The sequence below is a fragment of the Eublepharis macularius genome, chromosome 4 (assembly GCF_028583425.1).
Source record: "Eublepharis macularius isolate TG4126 chromosome 4, MPM_Emac_v1.0, whole genome shotgun sequence".
Classification (NCBI taxonomy): Eukaryota; Metazoa; Chordata; class Lepidosauria; order Squamata; family Eublepharidae; genus Eublepharis; species Eublepharis macularius.
Window position 1 is genome coordinate 32907552 of NC_072793.1, and position 18765 is coordinate 32926316.

An 18765-nucleotide genomic window follows, 5' to 3' on the forward strand; every position below is an offset into this window, starting at 1 on the left:
TATGAGTAAAACAGTGTGTGGTTGATGGTTTTCAGAGATAATTTGATACACTTGAAGGCCATGTTTACTTTTTACTGCAACCATGAGCTCATTCATTCTTTGGCTTTAATACCAGGAGGTTGCCCGAGTGTGAGATGGAGCCAGGTTGGGGGGCAGGGTAACCTTCCTCCTCTTAATCCATTTTGAAGTTGGAATGAATTCTGCTGTGTAGATAACTCATGATTTTAGACCAAACGTCTGAAAATGTGGTCTGCTTTATACCCTGCAGCTGCCTCCTGCCAACTTGTTGAAGATGCATAACTGGGGGTATGATGGGAAGATGCATCATACAACAACCTTGAAGCTAAGGGCCAAGCTACAAGTGGCGAATGCCACTTGAACAGCAAGTGAACAGACTCGCATGTATTCCTCCCTGTTCACTCGCCCTCCACTCGATCACGTAGTGATCATTCGTCACTTGTAGCTTGGCCCTAAGTAACTTTGAGTCAGGTCAGCGCTTGGATGGGAAACCTCCTGGAAACCCTGGATAAGATCCTAATCTTGTTGTTCTCTGGCAAAACACTTCTGCCAGTGGAAAGGAAGAGGGTTAAGTTAACTCCACCATGCTGTTCCTGAAGGTACACAAATCCCCCATGGGCACAAGTGGGTGAGGCACAGCAGGGTGGGTTGATTTGTATCACTGGGGGTGGGCAACTTAGAAGTTTTTTTTTATTACTTCTAAAATAAATGTGCATTATTAAAACGTAACAGTTTAACACTAAATAAATCCTTTATACAACCTCATTGCTTATTTTTAAATGAATTTTTATGTCCCCAAATAAAAACCTTGCTTACAATGTGCTGGTTGAAATCTTCACGAGAACGTTCTGCTTTCCAGAGTTGCTTTTTGCTTTAGGCCTGTTTCCCACATGCAGGTAGAATGCTGAGGCAGTAGGATGGCCTGCATAACTTTAGAGTGCAGATGAAGAATCACATTTTGGAAATCTCTCCTGTGTTTAAAAATTACCTATAAATGGGAAAACAGTGCAACAAGCAAAGAGGGGATAGAGCCTTTCCCTTACGTACTAGATTTTATTTGCCTAGCGCTTAGCAAAGGAACATTCAAAATTAGAATCCCCCACCTGGAGTCTGAAATGTTAGTCTGTTATCACCTCTGTATTATACAACAGAATGAAGTGGTAGATGTGAACCCTTTGAATTATAATTTCCCTGCCCCACAAAAGTAAATAATTTCAATCAAGCAATTTAGGTAGAATTTGCCTGCCATTTATAATTAAAGTACTGAGCCAGTTGCAGATATTGGGTAGTTAGTAAAAGGTCACCCAGATGTATAAATGCATGACATAGCTCTAGTGACTTGCCAGTCCCTGGCGCCCAATCTCAGGTCGCAACAGATGGTCTCTGACTCTCCAAGATGTTTTCCCCACAGTTATTTGAATACAAATCAAAACAGCATTACCTAAAAGTCTTCAAGTTAGTTTTAAGAAGTTATGTTTGCAGGCCTGGTTTCAAACCTGGTCATGGGATTGGAAGGGTCTTGGTCACCCTGGTGGATGACCTGCACCAGAGATGGATAAGGGGGAGTGTGACCCTGTTAATGACCTCTCATCGGCTTCTAATACCATTGAGCATGGTATCCTTCTAGACTGCCTTTTGTGGTTGGATTGGGAGGCACTGTTTTGTGGGGGGTTTGGTCCTACCTTGAAGGTAGGTTTCAAAGTGTGATGCTAGGTGGCTGCTGCTCTACCCCCTTGGCCTTTGGCCTAGAGGTTCCACAACATTTTACCTTGTCCCCCAGGCTGTTCTACATCTGTCTAAAGCCACTGGGAGAGCTCATCTAGAGATTTGGGTTATGTTCACGTTTACTTTATGGATGGCAAAGTCCAAATGTTTCATTGGTGGCTGCCAACTAATGTGTGTTGGACTATCATTCCTTTCAAGGGCTGGATCTGAATACTCTGTATGTTATGACTTATTACATAGACAATGCACAGCCTGACTTATTTCTTCCCTACCCACTTCCCTTGTGAGGAAGTTACCATGCCTGAAATTACCTTTGAATTGTTTGCTTTTTGCTTCATATTAGAAATATTGGCAGTTATCTTCAGTTTTTTAATCTATTTATTCTTGTACTTCTCTTTGCCTTGGATTGCTACTTTTTTCATTGAGACAGAGTGTGGTTTCCAAATCAGATTACCTTGATACCAAAATTACAGTTAGACGCTTATTGTTATTGTTTTGAGACAGTTCTGTGTAAGCCCCAATACTGAAATAAGGGTGCAACACTACAACAGACCAGATTAGAGCATGAGATACTACATGATCCTGATAAACTGATTAAGGAAAATATTTATGACTATTAATTTAAAACAGATGCTTGGTTTGAGTAACAGAGAATAGAATATTCTTTCAGCCGTATTTATATATTCTCTTATGCATCTGGTATTATCCACTATTTAAAGGATATTGGTCAAAATGGCCCACTGTTGTGATGGAATGTTTAAGCTTGCGACTTGTGCTTACCCTTGCTGAGCTGACATAGGAGAACCTTCCAGTTGTCTTGGTATGTATGAATGCTTGGATTCAGTCTGATGCCACTTTTGCTATCATATATTCCAGAGAAGCAGGTTGTCTGCTAGAGCATACTGACAATCGTCACTCTTCCTAAGAAGTAGTATCTGCAAGGAAGTGATAACAGAGTACTTCAGAATTGTTAGGGGACTTTGAATGTGTGCCTTATCCCCACAAAGGACAAGAGGAACTGGGGGAAAGCGTAACAAAGGCCCTTTCCCTTGCAAGTTAAGCATATGAAACTTCCCTAGGCCATAAAGAATCAACAACTTGCACTTTCAAAGCCAAGTCCAGCCCTTAAGGTGCAAGCCTGGAGGTGAGAGGGGTGTGGATGGGATGGTGGTTGCAGCTGCAAAACTTGCCAGTGGGCCATTTCTGGGGCAGAGGTCACTGGCTTTGCCTACCACTCCTTTCTCAAAGTTACTCTTCAGCAAAACTAGTTGCTGGCCGGACAGTAAAATGATATATGATCTCCCCAACCCTGTAAGTCTTATTAGCTATGCTTTCTGGATTTAGTAGCTAATCTGGTGTTGGACAAAAAGAAAGCCTTGGACTTGAGATGAAGTCTTCCTCTCTCCTACTGCTGCTTTCTGCTCAGTTCCATATATTATAAAAGAAGATTCATGAATTCTTAGCCCTAGCAGCTTCAAAGGTACCATTCACAAAAAGCTATCCTGTTTTCAGATTTGGAAAATGAGACATGTCCATTACGTGCCTATTTGTTCTTCTCTTACCAAGAATGCAAGCTGTGACAAACCCTTGACTCCCTCAAGTGCTGAATACCACAGATTGCTGACGTGGGTGTGGTGGTGTGGCTTTCAGAAGGGTGGGAAAGGGTATTTCCATTTTTTTAGCCACCTGAAAAAAAAAACCTCCCTAGTGCCTCTTGGTAAGAACCTACTGGATGGAGCTAGGTGGATAGGCAATTCTATAATATTGTATAATGTATCTGTTTGGTTTGTTAAACATTTCAAAATCCAACAGAAGACACAGGCTAATCATGAATGCCAAGACAACTAGAAAGAACTGAATTTCAGGGCTAATTCAGACTTGCCTGACGGCTTATTCATCAAACAGACCAGTAAGTGCAAGTAGAGTATAGAAGTGGCATCATTAATGCTGTTACTTGCATGTGAAGTTACCAGGATAAAAATATGCTAGATGGATAGTCCTCAGATTAGGGGTGGGGAAGTAAACCCAGAAAATGTGTGGCGCATTTATTAGGCAACAACTTGAAATCTATGGTTTACTGCTAATCAGAGGCGCTTCAGTCCAATGAAAGTGGAGTAGAGAATGAGTTCAATAGATCCAAACTTCCACAGACTGCGCAGAGCTCACAGATAGGATCTTGGCTATCTTTCCTTTCCAACCCTACACCCCCTATTACTCCTGACTGTCAGGCAACCCCAGGAATGTATGGGTAGGAGATGCCAAACTTGCCTGCAACAGTGTGGAGCAATAGATTCCTGGCAGTTTCACTTCTTGCAGCATCCCACATTGTTTAAGGGTCCCTGGTCTTCAGGAATGCTTTCGAGGTGTACATTGGGCTGAAGAATGAAATGGAGATTCATTCCCCAAAGTGCTTAGGTTGCAGAAGTTTGGACCTAACCCATTGTTTCCATATATAGAATTATTTGGGCACGGGCCTATGAGTGCTGTATGTAATAGATGGGGAAACGGTCAAAAGTTATAGACATAACAGAAGCAAGCCTTAGTTTGCAGAGCCACTGCCACTTGATGAGCAGACCTCAGAACAATTATGGTAGATGACGGGATGCTGCTTTCAGTATCAGTATGTTTAACAATTCCTCTGTTTTTAAAACTCTCTCATGATGCAGTTTTCTTCTGTTTTGAGCAGCATTGCTTGCTTGGCTGCCTGCGAATGTATTGCAATGGATTTAGAAGTATAAATATAGCTTAAGAAGTAAAAGACAGACTCTCCTTATTGTTATGTTAAGATATCAAAAATTACTGCCCGAGGAGTTGACTCTCAAAGATTGTTATTCCTTCCTGTTTGCCACTGGGATAATATCTTTTGTTCTCTCTCATGCAGCAGAAAGTTGACATGTTGGAAACTAGGTTTTCATCCTGTGCCCTTAGTAGAGTCCACAGTATAACTTTGCTCTGCTTCCTGACATGTTTTCCCCCAGAGTAGTTCGGCTTTTCATCCCAAGATTGGCATTTGCCCTACTGTCTTGTCACAATTCTGGCAAACAGGAAACATCCATGGGGGATGTGATTATTTTTGGTTTTCTTCCAATGTTTTTGTTCCCACCAACATTACTGAGAAGGAAAATAAACCTTTTCTTTTCACTCACATACCCCACCTCCATGTAGTCTGTTATCTGTATAAAATAAGGAAGCTTATGTATTCGGTTAAACAAGGATCAATGGATGAGTAGGATCTTTCCTTTCTTGGATGTTTCTTTCCTGCAATTTAATGGATTTTCATCGTGTGCCGGAGGGTAGTTCTTTTCTCTGATAGTAGTGACCTGTTTTATAGAGTGGTGCATCTGTAAGACCTAACTGTGTGTATGCTGCCTTGACACGTGAAGGGTTGATGAAATTGTTTATGCTCCTTTTTAGTGATGCTTCTCTGTGTGTAGATCAAGCTTTTTAAAATTAATGTGCTAGCGCAGCTTCATTTTAACAGCAACGTAGCTTGGTTAGTCTACTAAGAAGATCTGCTATTGATTCACAGCTATGCAAAGAGTAACTGAAATTTTAAATATTGACACTGATACAGCGTCATATATGTAACCCTTCTAATCACCTGTTTTTCTTCTTCCTCCTGTTCATGAGGAAAACTATGGAAAGCTTTAGTGATCGTCAGTGTGTAGTTGTTTTATTCTGCAGAGAAATGAATAAGGATGAATTCTGCCACACAGATGTGTAAGCATGCAACACACGTGGCTTCCCACACAACAGGAATCCAGGTAGTTGCTGCCAACACAAGGCGTCATATCGTGTGGAGTGAGTTTTAACTTTTGAGTGGGACCACTTACCACTTTGACTTGTCCACTGCATTTGCCATACAATCTGAGTACACCATAGGCACTTTCAGTATGTGTTCTAGGACTCAAACTCAATGCACATAAGGCTTGGTATAGGTCTGTTGAGCCCTTATGTTGCCCTGTGAGAATGAGTCAACGCCATAGTACACACCAAGTGCTGCTATGCATCAGAACACTTCTAGGAAGGATCAATAGGGTGAAGAATCTGGTCTTTAATTATTGATCTCCTCGTTGCCTGATAAGTTTCCAAGGAGCTCCAGCATTCCTCAAAACAGCTTATTTTTTAAACCACTGGTCTAGAGGCATTGGCAGTTACTTTGTTGCAAAAAGATAGTTGAAACCAATGTATATATATTTAAAATAAATGTAATTCCATACTTGGTAATAAAATACAGATTTTCATAGATTTTTTTTCATTACCACTCATGAACTTTAAACACAAGATGACTTAGTTCAAACTATCCCTTTCTGTAAACTGTTATGTCTGTGGTGTTCAGCAAACTGTACACTGAAAATGGTTTCTTACCAATTCCAAGCAAGGAAGCAAATTTTAGGTTTTTCCCACTCTTTGCCTCCCAAATTGAAGAGCCTTTTTTTGGAGTGTCCACACAGCATCTTGCTCTGTTCATCCTTTGCATGTCCTCAAGAGATACTTTACCAAATGTATTTTGTTCATGCACATTATCACATCATCTGGACCAAGAGGCCCGTGTTTTCTTGGCCTTCAGGAGTCCTGCCTACACTAGCATTATTTTCCTGCTGTCAGCCCCTCATGGCTGCCATTTCCCCCCTTCCCCCCATGCTACTGGAGAGTTTTTAGAGGGTTGCTTTTTTAAAAAAAAAAATCAGTATTACTATAGCATTTTAGCAATTGCCAACTTTTTTAAAAGCCCTGCAGTCAGCACTCATGTCAGTCCGGATGATACTTGCCACCCTTGTCTGCAGTGGGCATGGTTCTCATCCCCCATCCATCTGCTCATTGTATCTACCTGTGTCTACCTCCCGCCTACCCAAAATCATGATTTAAAACATTTTAGCCTTTAAAGGAAAACTTTAACATGTGGTGAGTTGGTCTATGAGGTTATTTTCACATCTTTCTGATGGTGAAGACATCTGTCCCCTTTCTGTTACAAAGAAGTGACATTATTATAATTCAAAAGCCCTACTGAAGCCAAAACAAAGTTCATCCTTCAACAGATATGAATCCATATTAATAAATCAATTTCCTAAGAGTCAAAGCTGCCTATTTGGGTGAAACAGACTGTTTCATTTGTCAGGATTTTAGGAATTAGGGTTGTTTGCTTTCCAATGAAAAGTAAAGGTAACAGCAAACCATTTTGAATCTGAGCCAGTGCAATGTAAGGGTTAAAAGTGTTTAGCTAGGACTAGGGATAACTGGGTTCAAATCACTGCTCAGCCATGAAGCTAACTAGGTGATGGTGGGCCAGTCGCTGTTTGTCAGCTTAACCAATCTGTCTCACAAGGTAGTTGTGAGAATAAATGGACCTAGGAAAGCCATGGATTTTGAATAGTTTAGCCTAAGAGTGCCAGTGCTTGGTGGCTAATGCACTGCTGTATGACAAAGGATATGTTTCATACAGAGTTTCTACTAATCTGTTCTATGAGCTGTTGCCACTGCTAAGCAACTTTATTGAATGCATCTACCTTGCTGTCCTTGCCTATCAGTTATCAGGTCAGACAAAAGTGCTATTATTGAGCTCACTTACAGAAGTGCAAAAGGTCGACTGTTTTCTTCTTGTTTGGAATTCATATTTTCCTGGTGATGCAAGGTAGCCAGCAGTGAGATAATGCAGCTTTTATCTGCAGATTGACTTGTTTAATGTGGCCAACGGGCTACGGATGTTTAGCAGATACACACTTTGACTTGACTCCTTCTCTCCTCCCTTGCAAATCAGACATCCACAGCATTCCACAACCCAAGGTTATGATAACAAAAGGTTATGTTGTTATCCTCTCTGGCCCTGTTAATAATGGGTGAGATCAGTGAATGCTGAGATGGAACCTTAACATGTAGATGACCCTTGATTATTTTGAGAGCATTCATGCATGTTTCTACATGGACATAAAGATTTATAACACAAGCTATATCTATCTTTGACTTAACTAGGGCTGTAGTCTTTCTTTGAAGAACTTCTTAGAGAAATCATAACTAAGCTTTCTCTTTGGGGTGGTGAGTAAAAATTGTACTGCGAGAGACACTGACCTTTCTTGCCGCTCTCTGCTCTAATATCTACAAACATGTGGACATTTGAATAAAGTAAAAAATTGGGTAAGTCAAACAGTCAGCATCCAGGAAGCTTTGGGAAACCTTTGACAAACAGAGGAATTGTACAAAGTGTCTCCAGCGTTCTCATCCTTGTAGTTACTGGTTTATTGACCAGAGGTGGCATCGTTTTTTATTCTTCCAATTTCACAAAGACATTTAGATTTCAAAAATAATCAAATGAGAGAACCACCTCATAACAGTTTTTTTAGTTCAACTTTTAGACTGCAATCAGTTGAACTGAAATGAGCTGTATAAAAAGTCAGCAGCAAACACAACTAAAATAGCAATTTAAAAGTATGTGAACTACCCTACAATATATAGCCTCATCCATTTGACATTAGACCTCCCCCAACCTCTTGCAATAATATTATCAGGAGGAAATATGGATGAGACTGCCTCCTCATTCATCAGGAGGGCTTCGTACACATTCAAAAGCAGCTTATTAGACCATTTCTGAAAGATTTTCGAGTAGGGCAGAGGAATTGGATGAAGGCTGCCACATCCTTGATGCTTTATCTTTCACTTCCGGTATTTCTCTTTAACACTCCCCCTCAGGATGGCCTGTCTCAATTCAGAAGTTTGAGTAGGTTAAGCAGTCACAGGTTCACCACCTGTCCATCAATCTTTATTTTAACGAGAGACCTGACCAGTTTAAACACAAGGGCCCCCCACTCTTTCTCTGAGACACCAGCAGGCAGGGCTACCTAGTTTCCTTAACAACCACCCCTCACCCAGAAATTTCCCTGAGCTATTGGGACAGAAAAGTAAATATTGCATCTCCTTTCATGCTGCCATCATATTGTTATATATTTTAAAAGTCCGGGGCTTTTTAATTTTTTTAAATTTTGTAGAACATACAAACTTGATATGACAACAGTGATGGAAGAGGTCTACACATAAGCTTCTATAAAAAGTTTCCAAATATCAAAAAATAAGTCTATATGCGATTATATGCTACATCAAATATTGTTGAGGTTGTAAGTTCCTCAATACACATAGTTACAGGAGGTGGGCATTTGTATCTCCAATATTGTAATATAAGTCTTAGCTACAAAAGGGCATGGAGGGCCCATTTTTGTCAATCATTGGTTAGCCTCCAGGAGACAGGCAAATATGTTAGGCATACATAAACATTCTTAAAAATCAATTAATATTCTAATACAAAATGAACGAGTAATAATTCCTACCCAAAAAACTGAATAACTGCATGCTTAAATCATATGTTTGAGGGCCAAGCTACACATGACGAATGACACTTGAACAGCAAGTGGATTGAGTGGAGGGCAAGTGAACAGGGAGAAATACACTTGCTGTTCAAGTGTCATTCGTCATGTGTAGCTTGGCCCTCAGATGTGTCCAGTAAGTTACAGTGTCAGCAATTAGACACAGTGAAATCCTAAGAAGATTTCACTGTTAATCCTTTACTTAAAAGGCACTTTGGTGTCCTATATATACTAAACATAATTTTTTGCTGAATAAGTTGCAGCTTGTGAACCATAGAAACTATGGATATAAAATTCAAGACACATCCTATTAGGCAATCTAATTCCGCCCATTCCTGAGGTTCTACCTATCATGTTGATTGATCAGCATCAAATATTTATAAACAGATATTGTGGGTTTCATTTTCTGCTTTGTTTAATTTGCGTGTACGTGGTTTTCTTCACTGAAACAATTTACTCTCAGTAGGGATGAATGCAAGGGAGTTAACTTTTATCTAAAACTGAAACAAAATTGGAGTGGTCAAGGGACCATGAATACATTATTTATCAGTATGGGAACACTTGATCCCTAACTCTCCTCATCCATCGATTCCTTCAAGTTACAAACTTTCTTCCAGTCAGCTTCCAACTCATTCTCCTTCACTCCCAGAGTCTATCTCTCCTTTTTCCACTCTACCTGCTAACTATCTCTCCCAACCCCCCCCACCCCTCTCCCAACATTTTGTCAGTTCTCATTGGTTATACTCAGAGAGAGAGAGAATGGGACCTGTCTGTCACAGAAAGGTACCACACAGACAATCTAGTGATTACTCTATAAATGTTTTGAACTTCTAAAACGGCACATGGTAGTTATATGGCCTTTGACTTCACGGCTATGTACTTCAGAAGTGATTTCATGTAGTAATGAGAGGTTTTCTCATGTTGTGAGCTAGTTCAGTCATGAAGTATTGGGCATGCCTCTTTTTGCAGTAAGCAGAATTCTTGTCCTTTGGGCAAGGAGAACATTTAATAGCTGATTGCTTAGGAGGGCCTGTTGACTTCATTGTGTGATGAGTCAGCTCTGAAATGCCCTGAAGTGCTGAAGACTACACTGGCAGAATTTTCTTTGTAGATTTGGAAAGCAGGGTGCAAACGAGAATTGCAGGGGAAAATTTGTGCCTCCTTCCTAATTTCTCATTGGCTAAACAATGTACACATTAAGCTTCACAAAAGAATGGGCAAGACCTTTCTGACAATTGAAGTGTTTTATGCTGTAGCTCCCTAAAATACAATGCATCTGAAAAGCTTGTAGGCACTTAGAAGCAAAGTTGGCATACTAGATATTGTGAACTTCAAATATCATGAACAGGAGTGTGCTAGTCTGCTACTACTTCAGTTCTCTTGTTGTTCCAGTACTGTAAATTATTTAAAAGGCGATATTGAGATAGACTGTGGCAGTTAGGGGTGCCATTTACAACTTTTCCTATCTTAAAAAGGTTATTATAAAAATAAAGATAACTCTAAGTCTCATTTAACTCTTGCAGTATTATTTCAAAGTAAGCATGCATGCAGTTCTTGGTCCTGGATTAGCTATGCAAACTTCCAAATGGGAGACCTGCTATTTTCCAAGCAATTTAAATATTTACGCAAAGTGGTCACTTTATTTACTTCATCTATGTCCTGCCTTTCTCCCTACTTATTTCTCAAAAATAGACATGTTTAGAATGTTGTTTGTTTTTAATGAGCTCCTAGATTTGCTTCCTTGCTTTCTTTATTACCAGATAGTAATATTTGAAATGGATCCCAGTACACACAACTCTTACTAACGTTCTTTTTAGTCAACTGTCTGGCTTTACTTGCTCATCAAATTTAACTGTTTCTGATCTGGTACCTTGTTTTTCTGCTTTATGCCTCTTACGCATATTGCCTGCTTTGTTGTTACAATTCTTTATTGTCACAGACATCTCCCCCTGCTACCTTTCACAAGGTTTTACTTGCAGCATCCATACCATTACGGTCATTGCTCTTCTAGAAGTTGATTTTGTTGATACTATTTTTAATGCAGAACGTTAAATGCTCTGAAACATGAGGTTTTAAAAGTAGGCAAAGGCAACTACTCCAGGATTTATGTGGCCATAGAATTAGCAGCACCGTTTGCTGCAGCTTTACATAAAGAAACGTGACTGATTTTTAGCCATCTGGCTAGTGGGAAATGGGGTGTCCTTCTCCCTGTAATGTTTCTTTTTAAAAAATTTAGCCTTGAGTTTTTGTGACCCAACCATTCTTATAGCCACAGTTGTCCATAGCAATAAGCTGCAAAAGCCACCATGCTGTTGCTAGTACTACCAAAAAATCAGCTCTTTATCCCTCAGAGTGAAACGGTTAAGAAATGTGTTGTTACCATCCTGGACCTGGCAGAGCAAATTCCCAAGCTAGTTTATTGGGCCTTGCCCCCCTAAAAAGCCCCTGCTTTGCCTACCTGCAAGAAAAGAAGCATGGCAGCACAGCTACATTGCTAGGCAACAAATCAAGCAGTATTTTGTCCATTTCAAGTTGAATGAATAGCTTCAGTGTGGGAGTGAGCTGTGGATATTCTGGTAAAATGCTGGCAAATCAACAAAGGCTTGTGGAGGAAGAGAAGATGGAGCCAGGATGCCGCCCGCTGCTGCTCCTAACATTTGGCCCTTTTGTTTGGGGTTAATTTTTTAAGCACTTACGGTTCTTTTTGCTTGCCCTTTCTCTTGGTTTGCCTTGCTTTCCCCCTTCCCTCTCCACTCAACATTTTTGGCTTCGCAAACTGTGCTGGCATAGTCCCTCAGGATTGTCCTGAGTTAATCCTTTCCTTTCAGTATATCCTGTCTGAAAATGTGAAATGACATCCTTCAGAACTGGTGTTAGTGAGTGTTGCAATGAATTTGTGTTAGAAGAAAGTAAGATGATTGTCTTCATCCGTACCACCCTTCAAATTTCCTTTGTCTTGAATAGGTCCTCTCTTGCTCAACTATGATTGTATGTTGTTTGGCCACTGAAAAATATAGACGTAGCGGTTTAACAATGATTGGTTGAAGCAATAGTGACTCTGACTTAATGTACACAGTTTTTCCTCTTCAGCTGCCTAATACTTTCACTGCTGTGCATGGAGAAGACAATAATCCTTGCTTTGAACAATGGTGATCAGTAGCATCCTATATGGCCTTTGGCTTAACTTTTGAATAAATCATTTTTTTTTTTAGAGGATGAGGCCAGACAAGAGGGCTTTAAACAGAGATATCTTTGATGGCTCTCTTTGTGGCTCTCTTTACCATAGATATTGGGGAAAGTTTCTAGTTCTGCATTAGTAACATAGCCAGTTGCAGCAGTCTATAATTCATTACAATTAGAGCACTCTTCTGAAAATCGTTCCTTTCGTTCCGTGTTTCCCAACCTGGGTTCTGTGGAACATCAGGGCTCTCTGCAGGACATCATCAGGAGTTCCATAAGAAATCAGACAAGAAGTCAATATTTCTGCAAAAATAAGCAAGCGCAAATGTCACACTAAAAGTAAACCTTACATAGACTTTGGATACAAATTTTATTTTGCTATTTCAGTAAACTTATTTATTATCAAAATATTTGATAATACAAAAGACAGGAAAAATGCTTCACTTTTTTCTTACAATGGAAGCTAACATATAGAGAAAGAGAGCAGCTCTTTACAAATAAATCTTCTTGCCAATAACTTAGCAGAAATTGAATTGCATTCCCTGCCATCAACATTTTCTGGCTATAAGGGTTTTCATAGGTAGGGGTTTCTTAGAATTTGGAAAATTAAATTAAGGGTTTCTCTGTGGAAAAAAGGTTAGGTAGGGAAACATTGTATCTTTATGACACGTGTTGTAAAGCTGCTGCCAGACTGAAGTAGATATTTTAAATAATTTTATATCATACAATTATGTAGTATATGTCTAAAAAGGCTATTTGTGGCTAATATTTATTTTCTCTCTGCCTAGGACTTTTCAGAACTGGAGAAAAGAGATCCTCAGGAACTAGTAGGTGGGTATAAACAAAACTACAGCATGTGTGTTCTTGTCTACATAAAAATATTATTCCTCTTCTTGGCAGCTGTACATACAGTAATTAGTATTTTGTCAAATTTTCAGAAGGTCCAATTTTTCACTGCAAAAGTAGCGACAGGATAATATTCATAGAAATATCTGTGTTGGCTCTATTTCCACATTTTTTTGTCCCTGTTTGCAATCTTTGATCTGCCAGTCTGTTGCTATTTGAGGGGGAGGGGGAGGGGGCGGACTCCTCCCCTTATTCCCCTTATCATATCCCCTTCCAGTTTTATGTAGTGGTTAAGAGCGACAGGACTCTAATCCGGAGGGTCGGGTTTGATTCCCCACTCCTCTGCTTGAAGCCAGCTGGGTGACCTTTGGCTAGTCACAGCTCTCTGGAGCTCTCTCAGCCCCACCCACCTCACAGGGTGATTATTGTGGGGATAATAATGACATACTTTGTAAACCGCTCTAAGTGGTTGTTAAGTTGTCCTGAAGGGCAGTATACAATTCAAATGTTATTATTATATTATTACAAGTATGCACATCCTAATGTAAGAAAGCAGCAGGCCCGTCATGTGCCCCCCATGAAGATTTTTGCATCATTTTGTCAAGGGATGTGAAAAAATGGGACTTGAACCTGGGAATGGAGGGAATTCCAGCCCATCATAGGACGTTGATATTTTACATGATGGCTGCAGCTAGACTTTTGTACGTGCAAAAATGGAAAGTACAAGAAGTGCCAACTATTGAAGATTGGATTTACAAATTGCTGTATATGGCAGAAATGGATAAAATGACGAAAACTGAGAAATCTGGACCCAGGACAGTTTAACAGAGACTGGGAGAAGCTGAAACAATATTTGGAGAAGAAATGGGAGGTGGGAGGAGAACTGTGGCAGTTTGAGAACTATTGAAGTATAATAAAATGCAGAGGGGGGTGACTTTACCGGGGGGGGAGAAGAGGTAAAAATGAATCTCTAAGCAGTTATGTTATTAGATTGATATATATAGAATAATAAATAGAATATTGACAGAAAATAACTAATCATAAGGGTTAACTATAAGGATTGACTAACTAATAACATTTTCTTTCTGATTTTGTACAATGTACCAAACTGAGTATGTTTATATGAAGGTATATATGAGCCAAATTGATTGATATTATAGATAGATCTATGATTGAAGGGAATAGAAATATCAATGTAAACAAATATAACTAAAACAGAAAGAAGAAGATAGAATGAATAATATATAGAGTATAAGTTAAGTTGGTTGATTTATATGATTGTATGGCTTATATAGTTTACATAGTTTACGTTATACAGAAATATTTGAAAACGGAATTATGGGATAAATTGTTTATCCATTATGGGTACAGAGCATTAAAAATAGTTAAAGAAGTATTGCTTAGAATAAAAGGAGAATATACATTTGATTAGATAGAGGAATATATAAAGAGTAAGGGAAAAGGGACAAAGGGTTGGAAAACTGTTGGAAGTCAACAAAAAAGGGGGGGAAAGGGAGGGGGTTAGAAATTGGGAAATGGGAAAATTGACTGTGATGTGTAAATATATGATCCTAACCCAATAAAAATTTTTCAAAAAAAAAAATGGGACTTGGGATATAATTATATGCTTGATAGCATTCTGTTCATGAGAAGCTTATTTAGCCCTCTGATTTTTGAGACTAGATAACTCCAAACGTTGCTGTTTTATGAATAAAATTAAAGACGAGGTATTTACAGTTCTTATGTAATACTGAGGGTTTAATGTTCAAGAAGGTAGTTGTGAGGGAAACACCTAATCCGAGCTGTAAACTTTGTCTCACTTATTAACATTTTCTTTTCATGCTTTTAACGCTGTTGAATATCAATGGTACTGTTAAAATGTTATCTTAGACTGCTGTTTTAATATTTATATTTTGTATTATTAGATTTCTTAGTTCTTATTGCAGATTATAGTGGATTTTTAAAATATCCGTGTGCCACCACGAGCGCTATTTTACTGGTCTGCCATTATTCCCTATAGGGAGCTTGCAGGTGAGGACGGGGGCTGGAGTCACTGTTTTTCAACCAAATGACACCAAAATTTGCGGCAGAGCTTCTTCTCTCGGTCTACCAAAGAACCCCCCAAGTTTGAAGCAAATTGGGCAAAGGGGGTTGATTTTATAGACCCCCAAATTTGGTCCCTCTTTGCACAGCCGCACTAAGTTCTCTCTACTGGTTCCTAAAATGGCTATAAAGCTGCAGCCAGCAGGAAAACTCCAGCCACTAACAAGCATTAAAAAACCCTGTAGCGTTAATTTCATTTTTCTCCTTTTACAGTGGCCTACAAACTTTTTTTAAGTTTTCTTCTGAAAACTGTACATTTGCTGTCCATCCTTGTTGTGTTCTTGCATTTGCTTTCTTGCACATAGTGAGGGAGGCTTCCTTTGCAAGACCTCTTTTCCTGGTCAGTCTGCCATTATTCCCTATGGAGGACTATTGAAAGGGAGGGCTGGAGCCTTTGTTTTTCAATCGAATGACATCAAAATTGCAGCAGATCTTCTTTTGTCTGTCCACAAGAGAATGCCCAAGTTTCAAGCAAATTGGACGAAAAGTTTGACTTCTACAGGCCCCTGAACAAGGACAGGGATTCTACTTTCAGAAGGGGGAAAAACTCTCAACCTCATAAAGGACATGGAAAGGAGAATGGCAGCTCTCTGCAACTTAGGATTGGCTGGGAGTGCTCTGTGTTCTTCCCTTGCATGGGTCTGATTGGAAGGGTGAAACTCCGTTGTCCAGGAAACTAGTAGAAACAAAGAAAATGTGTTCATGCTACATAGCTGATAAGCATTGGAACTTGGAGGAAAAATGATATTTTCTGGGAGGGTGGGGTGTTTTTTTTAGTCCCAAGTATCTTAGATTTGCATTACTATTGCAGAAAATCAAAGTAATGATTTGAAACAGCGATTTCCATGTGTAGTTTCGGCTCATGGATTTTGGTATGCACACCACCGCCGTCGATGTTAAATAAGACTGTAATGCATGTGATGGCTAATTGTTTTCTTGAACAACTCCCTGAAGCTGCTCTCTGGCTCACTCTTCGCAACAGAACTGCACCAAAACCGTTTTTCCCCAGCATATTGACAAATATATCCAGTACTCCAAAGGCTGTGTCCGAAAGTTTCAACTTTACAATAACAAAAGATCAAAATATGCTGATCTTGTTTTGCATTCTGAACAAGCCCACAAATAGAAGTCAGTTAAATACAGTGGCCTTTCAGATTTGGATGACTCCGTTGGCATGTTGGTGATTCTGGTGTTTCTTTCTGTACAATTCTTCTCTCAGTTGCCAGCAAACCATGAATGCCCATGCTTCTTGCCAGAAGACTAAAACTGTTTGGGAGTGAAGAAAATTCACCTTTTAAAAATTAGTGCTCTTACACTTAGTTACCAAGTGCTTCATCCAGACAAAGTATAAGTAGATTATTTCATTTCAGAAAAAGATGACTAAAAAAAGTCTTTATCATGTTCCTTCCTTTTTTAAGATCGTAGATGCAGTGTATAATATTCAACTGTAGACAAGTCTAATTGAATTCGACAGGATGGCAGGGAACCATTGACAAGTGATGGAAATATGATTGACGGCTATGGTTTAAGTCGACAGAGCTGGAAGATAATATATCATCACAGACAGCCATGCAAGCTGACAGGCAATGCTGTGCAAAATAATCTATTAATAGAGAAGGAGATATATACAGGGCATGCACAATAAGATCTAAATGGAGTAGAGTATATTCCTTATAATTGATTTTACTAGCAATGCATTTCTAATTGAAATTTAGCCCCAGCTTATTTGTGTAGTTGTGCGCCTTGCAATCGCTGCTGTATTAATCAAATCTTAGTCAAACCATAGCTGTAAGGTATGAATAATTATTTACTTCACAAGGCAGTGGTTGGGTGTGCCCGTAATGGTGAATCACTGTGATATCAGCTTCCTGCATTCCCTTTGTGGTGCTGTTTAGGCTGGAAGCTAGTTCACGCAAATCCAATCAAAGCCGCCCGCAACCCATGTTACTGTACCTGACTCACATAAAAGTTTGATCTTTGCAGAAATAATAGCTGCAGAATTCATAAAATGTCTGCAAACACATGTTGTTGTTGGACATTTCTAGCATTTCCTTATTACAGAAGGAAGATACATAGAGGTAATGTAATAGGCCCATATAATTCTATTCCACACAGTTTATATTGTAATTTGTGGTCCTACGACCCAGCCAAGTGACCAGATTCAGACTTATCTGTAATTGAAGCTTACTGGCAGTTTGAAGACTTACAGTGCCATCCTAAGCAGTGTTACACCCTTTTAAGCCAATTGACTTCAGTGGACTTTGAGTGTAACTTGACTTTGAGTCTCTCTACACAAGATGCCTTGGTGCGTGTTCGCCAAGTGTAGGGAGACACAATGTTAGTCGGGAAGTGTAGTTTTAAAAGACAGAGCCAGCGGAGATTGCTCCTCAGAGGGTTTGTTAATTTCACCTTTGCTTCCCCCAAGGCTCTATCAGTTTCACCTCTGCAGTCTCATACTCGCAACCAGAGGGCAGCGAGGAATGGGAATGGACTGGAGCTGCCTTCCAGAGTCAGGTTTAGACCTGAAGAGGTTATATTGGCCTGAAGTTTCCCTTCTGGTATTTTACAGCCCCTTCGCACAGCTCCAGTCCTGCCACCCGCTCTATCTTTTTAAACTACCCTTCCTGGCTAACATTGCATCTCCCAACACATTTTCTTCACGAGTCAGATGTTTCGTGTAGAGAGACTCTAAGGATGTTGCTGTTGGTCATCATTTGGAAGGCTGTTATAAATAAACAGATTCCAATGAATAAAGCAGAAAATCTACTCCCCCCCCCCCGGGTCCCCATGCAAAGCCACTTCAGTTATGTCCAAGGATTCCCCTCCACCCCACATTACAGCTATCCATGCCACATCTAATGTCAGCCTTAAGGGTCACAGACTCTCAGGAGTGGGTAGGGAGTTGTGTGCAGAGGAGACAGGATTGTAGTAGGAAAGAAGATCAGAGCACCAAGGTGGTTCTTCTTAGGGTCTCCTACCTTGCAGCTCCCCCCCCCCCCGCCCAAATACAACTTTTTTCCCCCTTCACTGTACACGGGTACTGGTTGGTAAATCTTTTTGGTTTGTTCTTCAGTGTGCTGGAATCATTGTAGTTAATCTTGTTTTTTTTCCTGCATGCGTTGTTTGCACACAGGCTGATTTGGACTCCCAGTATCTTGGGGGTGAGAATCTGAAACCAAATAGCACTTGAATAGTGTTCAGATATTTGTTAAAAAAACATCCCTCTGGCATGCTATTTTTGTTTTTGTTTTTCCAAGGATAGGCAATTGTTTTCTAGGTCCAATTTTTCCCCTCAGCATTTCCTCTGGCCAGTGGCCACTAATAAATAGTTGGAGAATAGTAAGACATCCAGTATTAAAGTATCTAGTTTTCTTCCCCCAAAGAAGCTCCTTTAACTCATCAATATTTAGAAAGCACCCACAAGAGTGGAATATACTCCAGAAACAAATGATTAAAGGAAAATAGGGATGATTACAGAAGTCCTTGTTACCTAATTGTAAAGGCCATTCCTCAAACATGTTCCTTTTTTGCCTCTGCTAAA

At 39.8% G+C, this 18765-nt stretch overlaps 1 protein-coding gene across 1 annotated transcript in view; it reads left to right on the forward strand.

Moving 5' to 3' along the window:
- Nucleotides 1-18765, forward strand: part of SAP30BP (SAP30 binding protein) — a 54142-nt gene that overhangs the window by 17460 nt on the left and 17917 nt on the right. The window contains exon 4 of the mRNA XM_054978813.1: nt 13064-13106. Coding sequence (XP_054834788.1) covers nt 13064-13106 — 43 coding nt within the window. The remainder of the gene's footprint in view (nt 1-13063; nt 13107-18765) is intronic.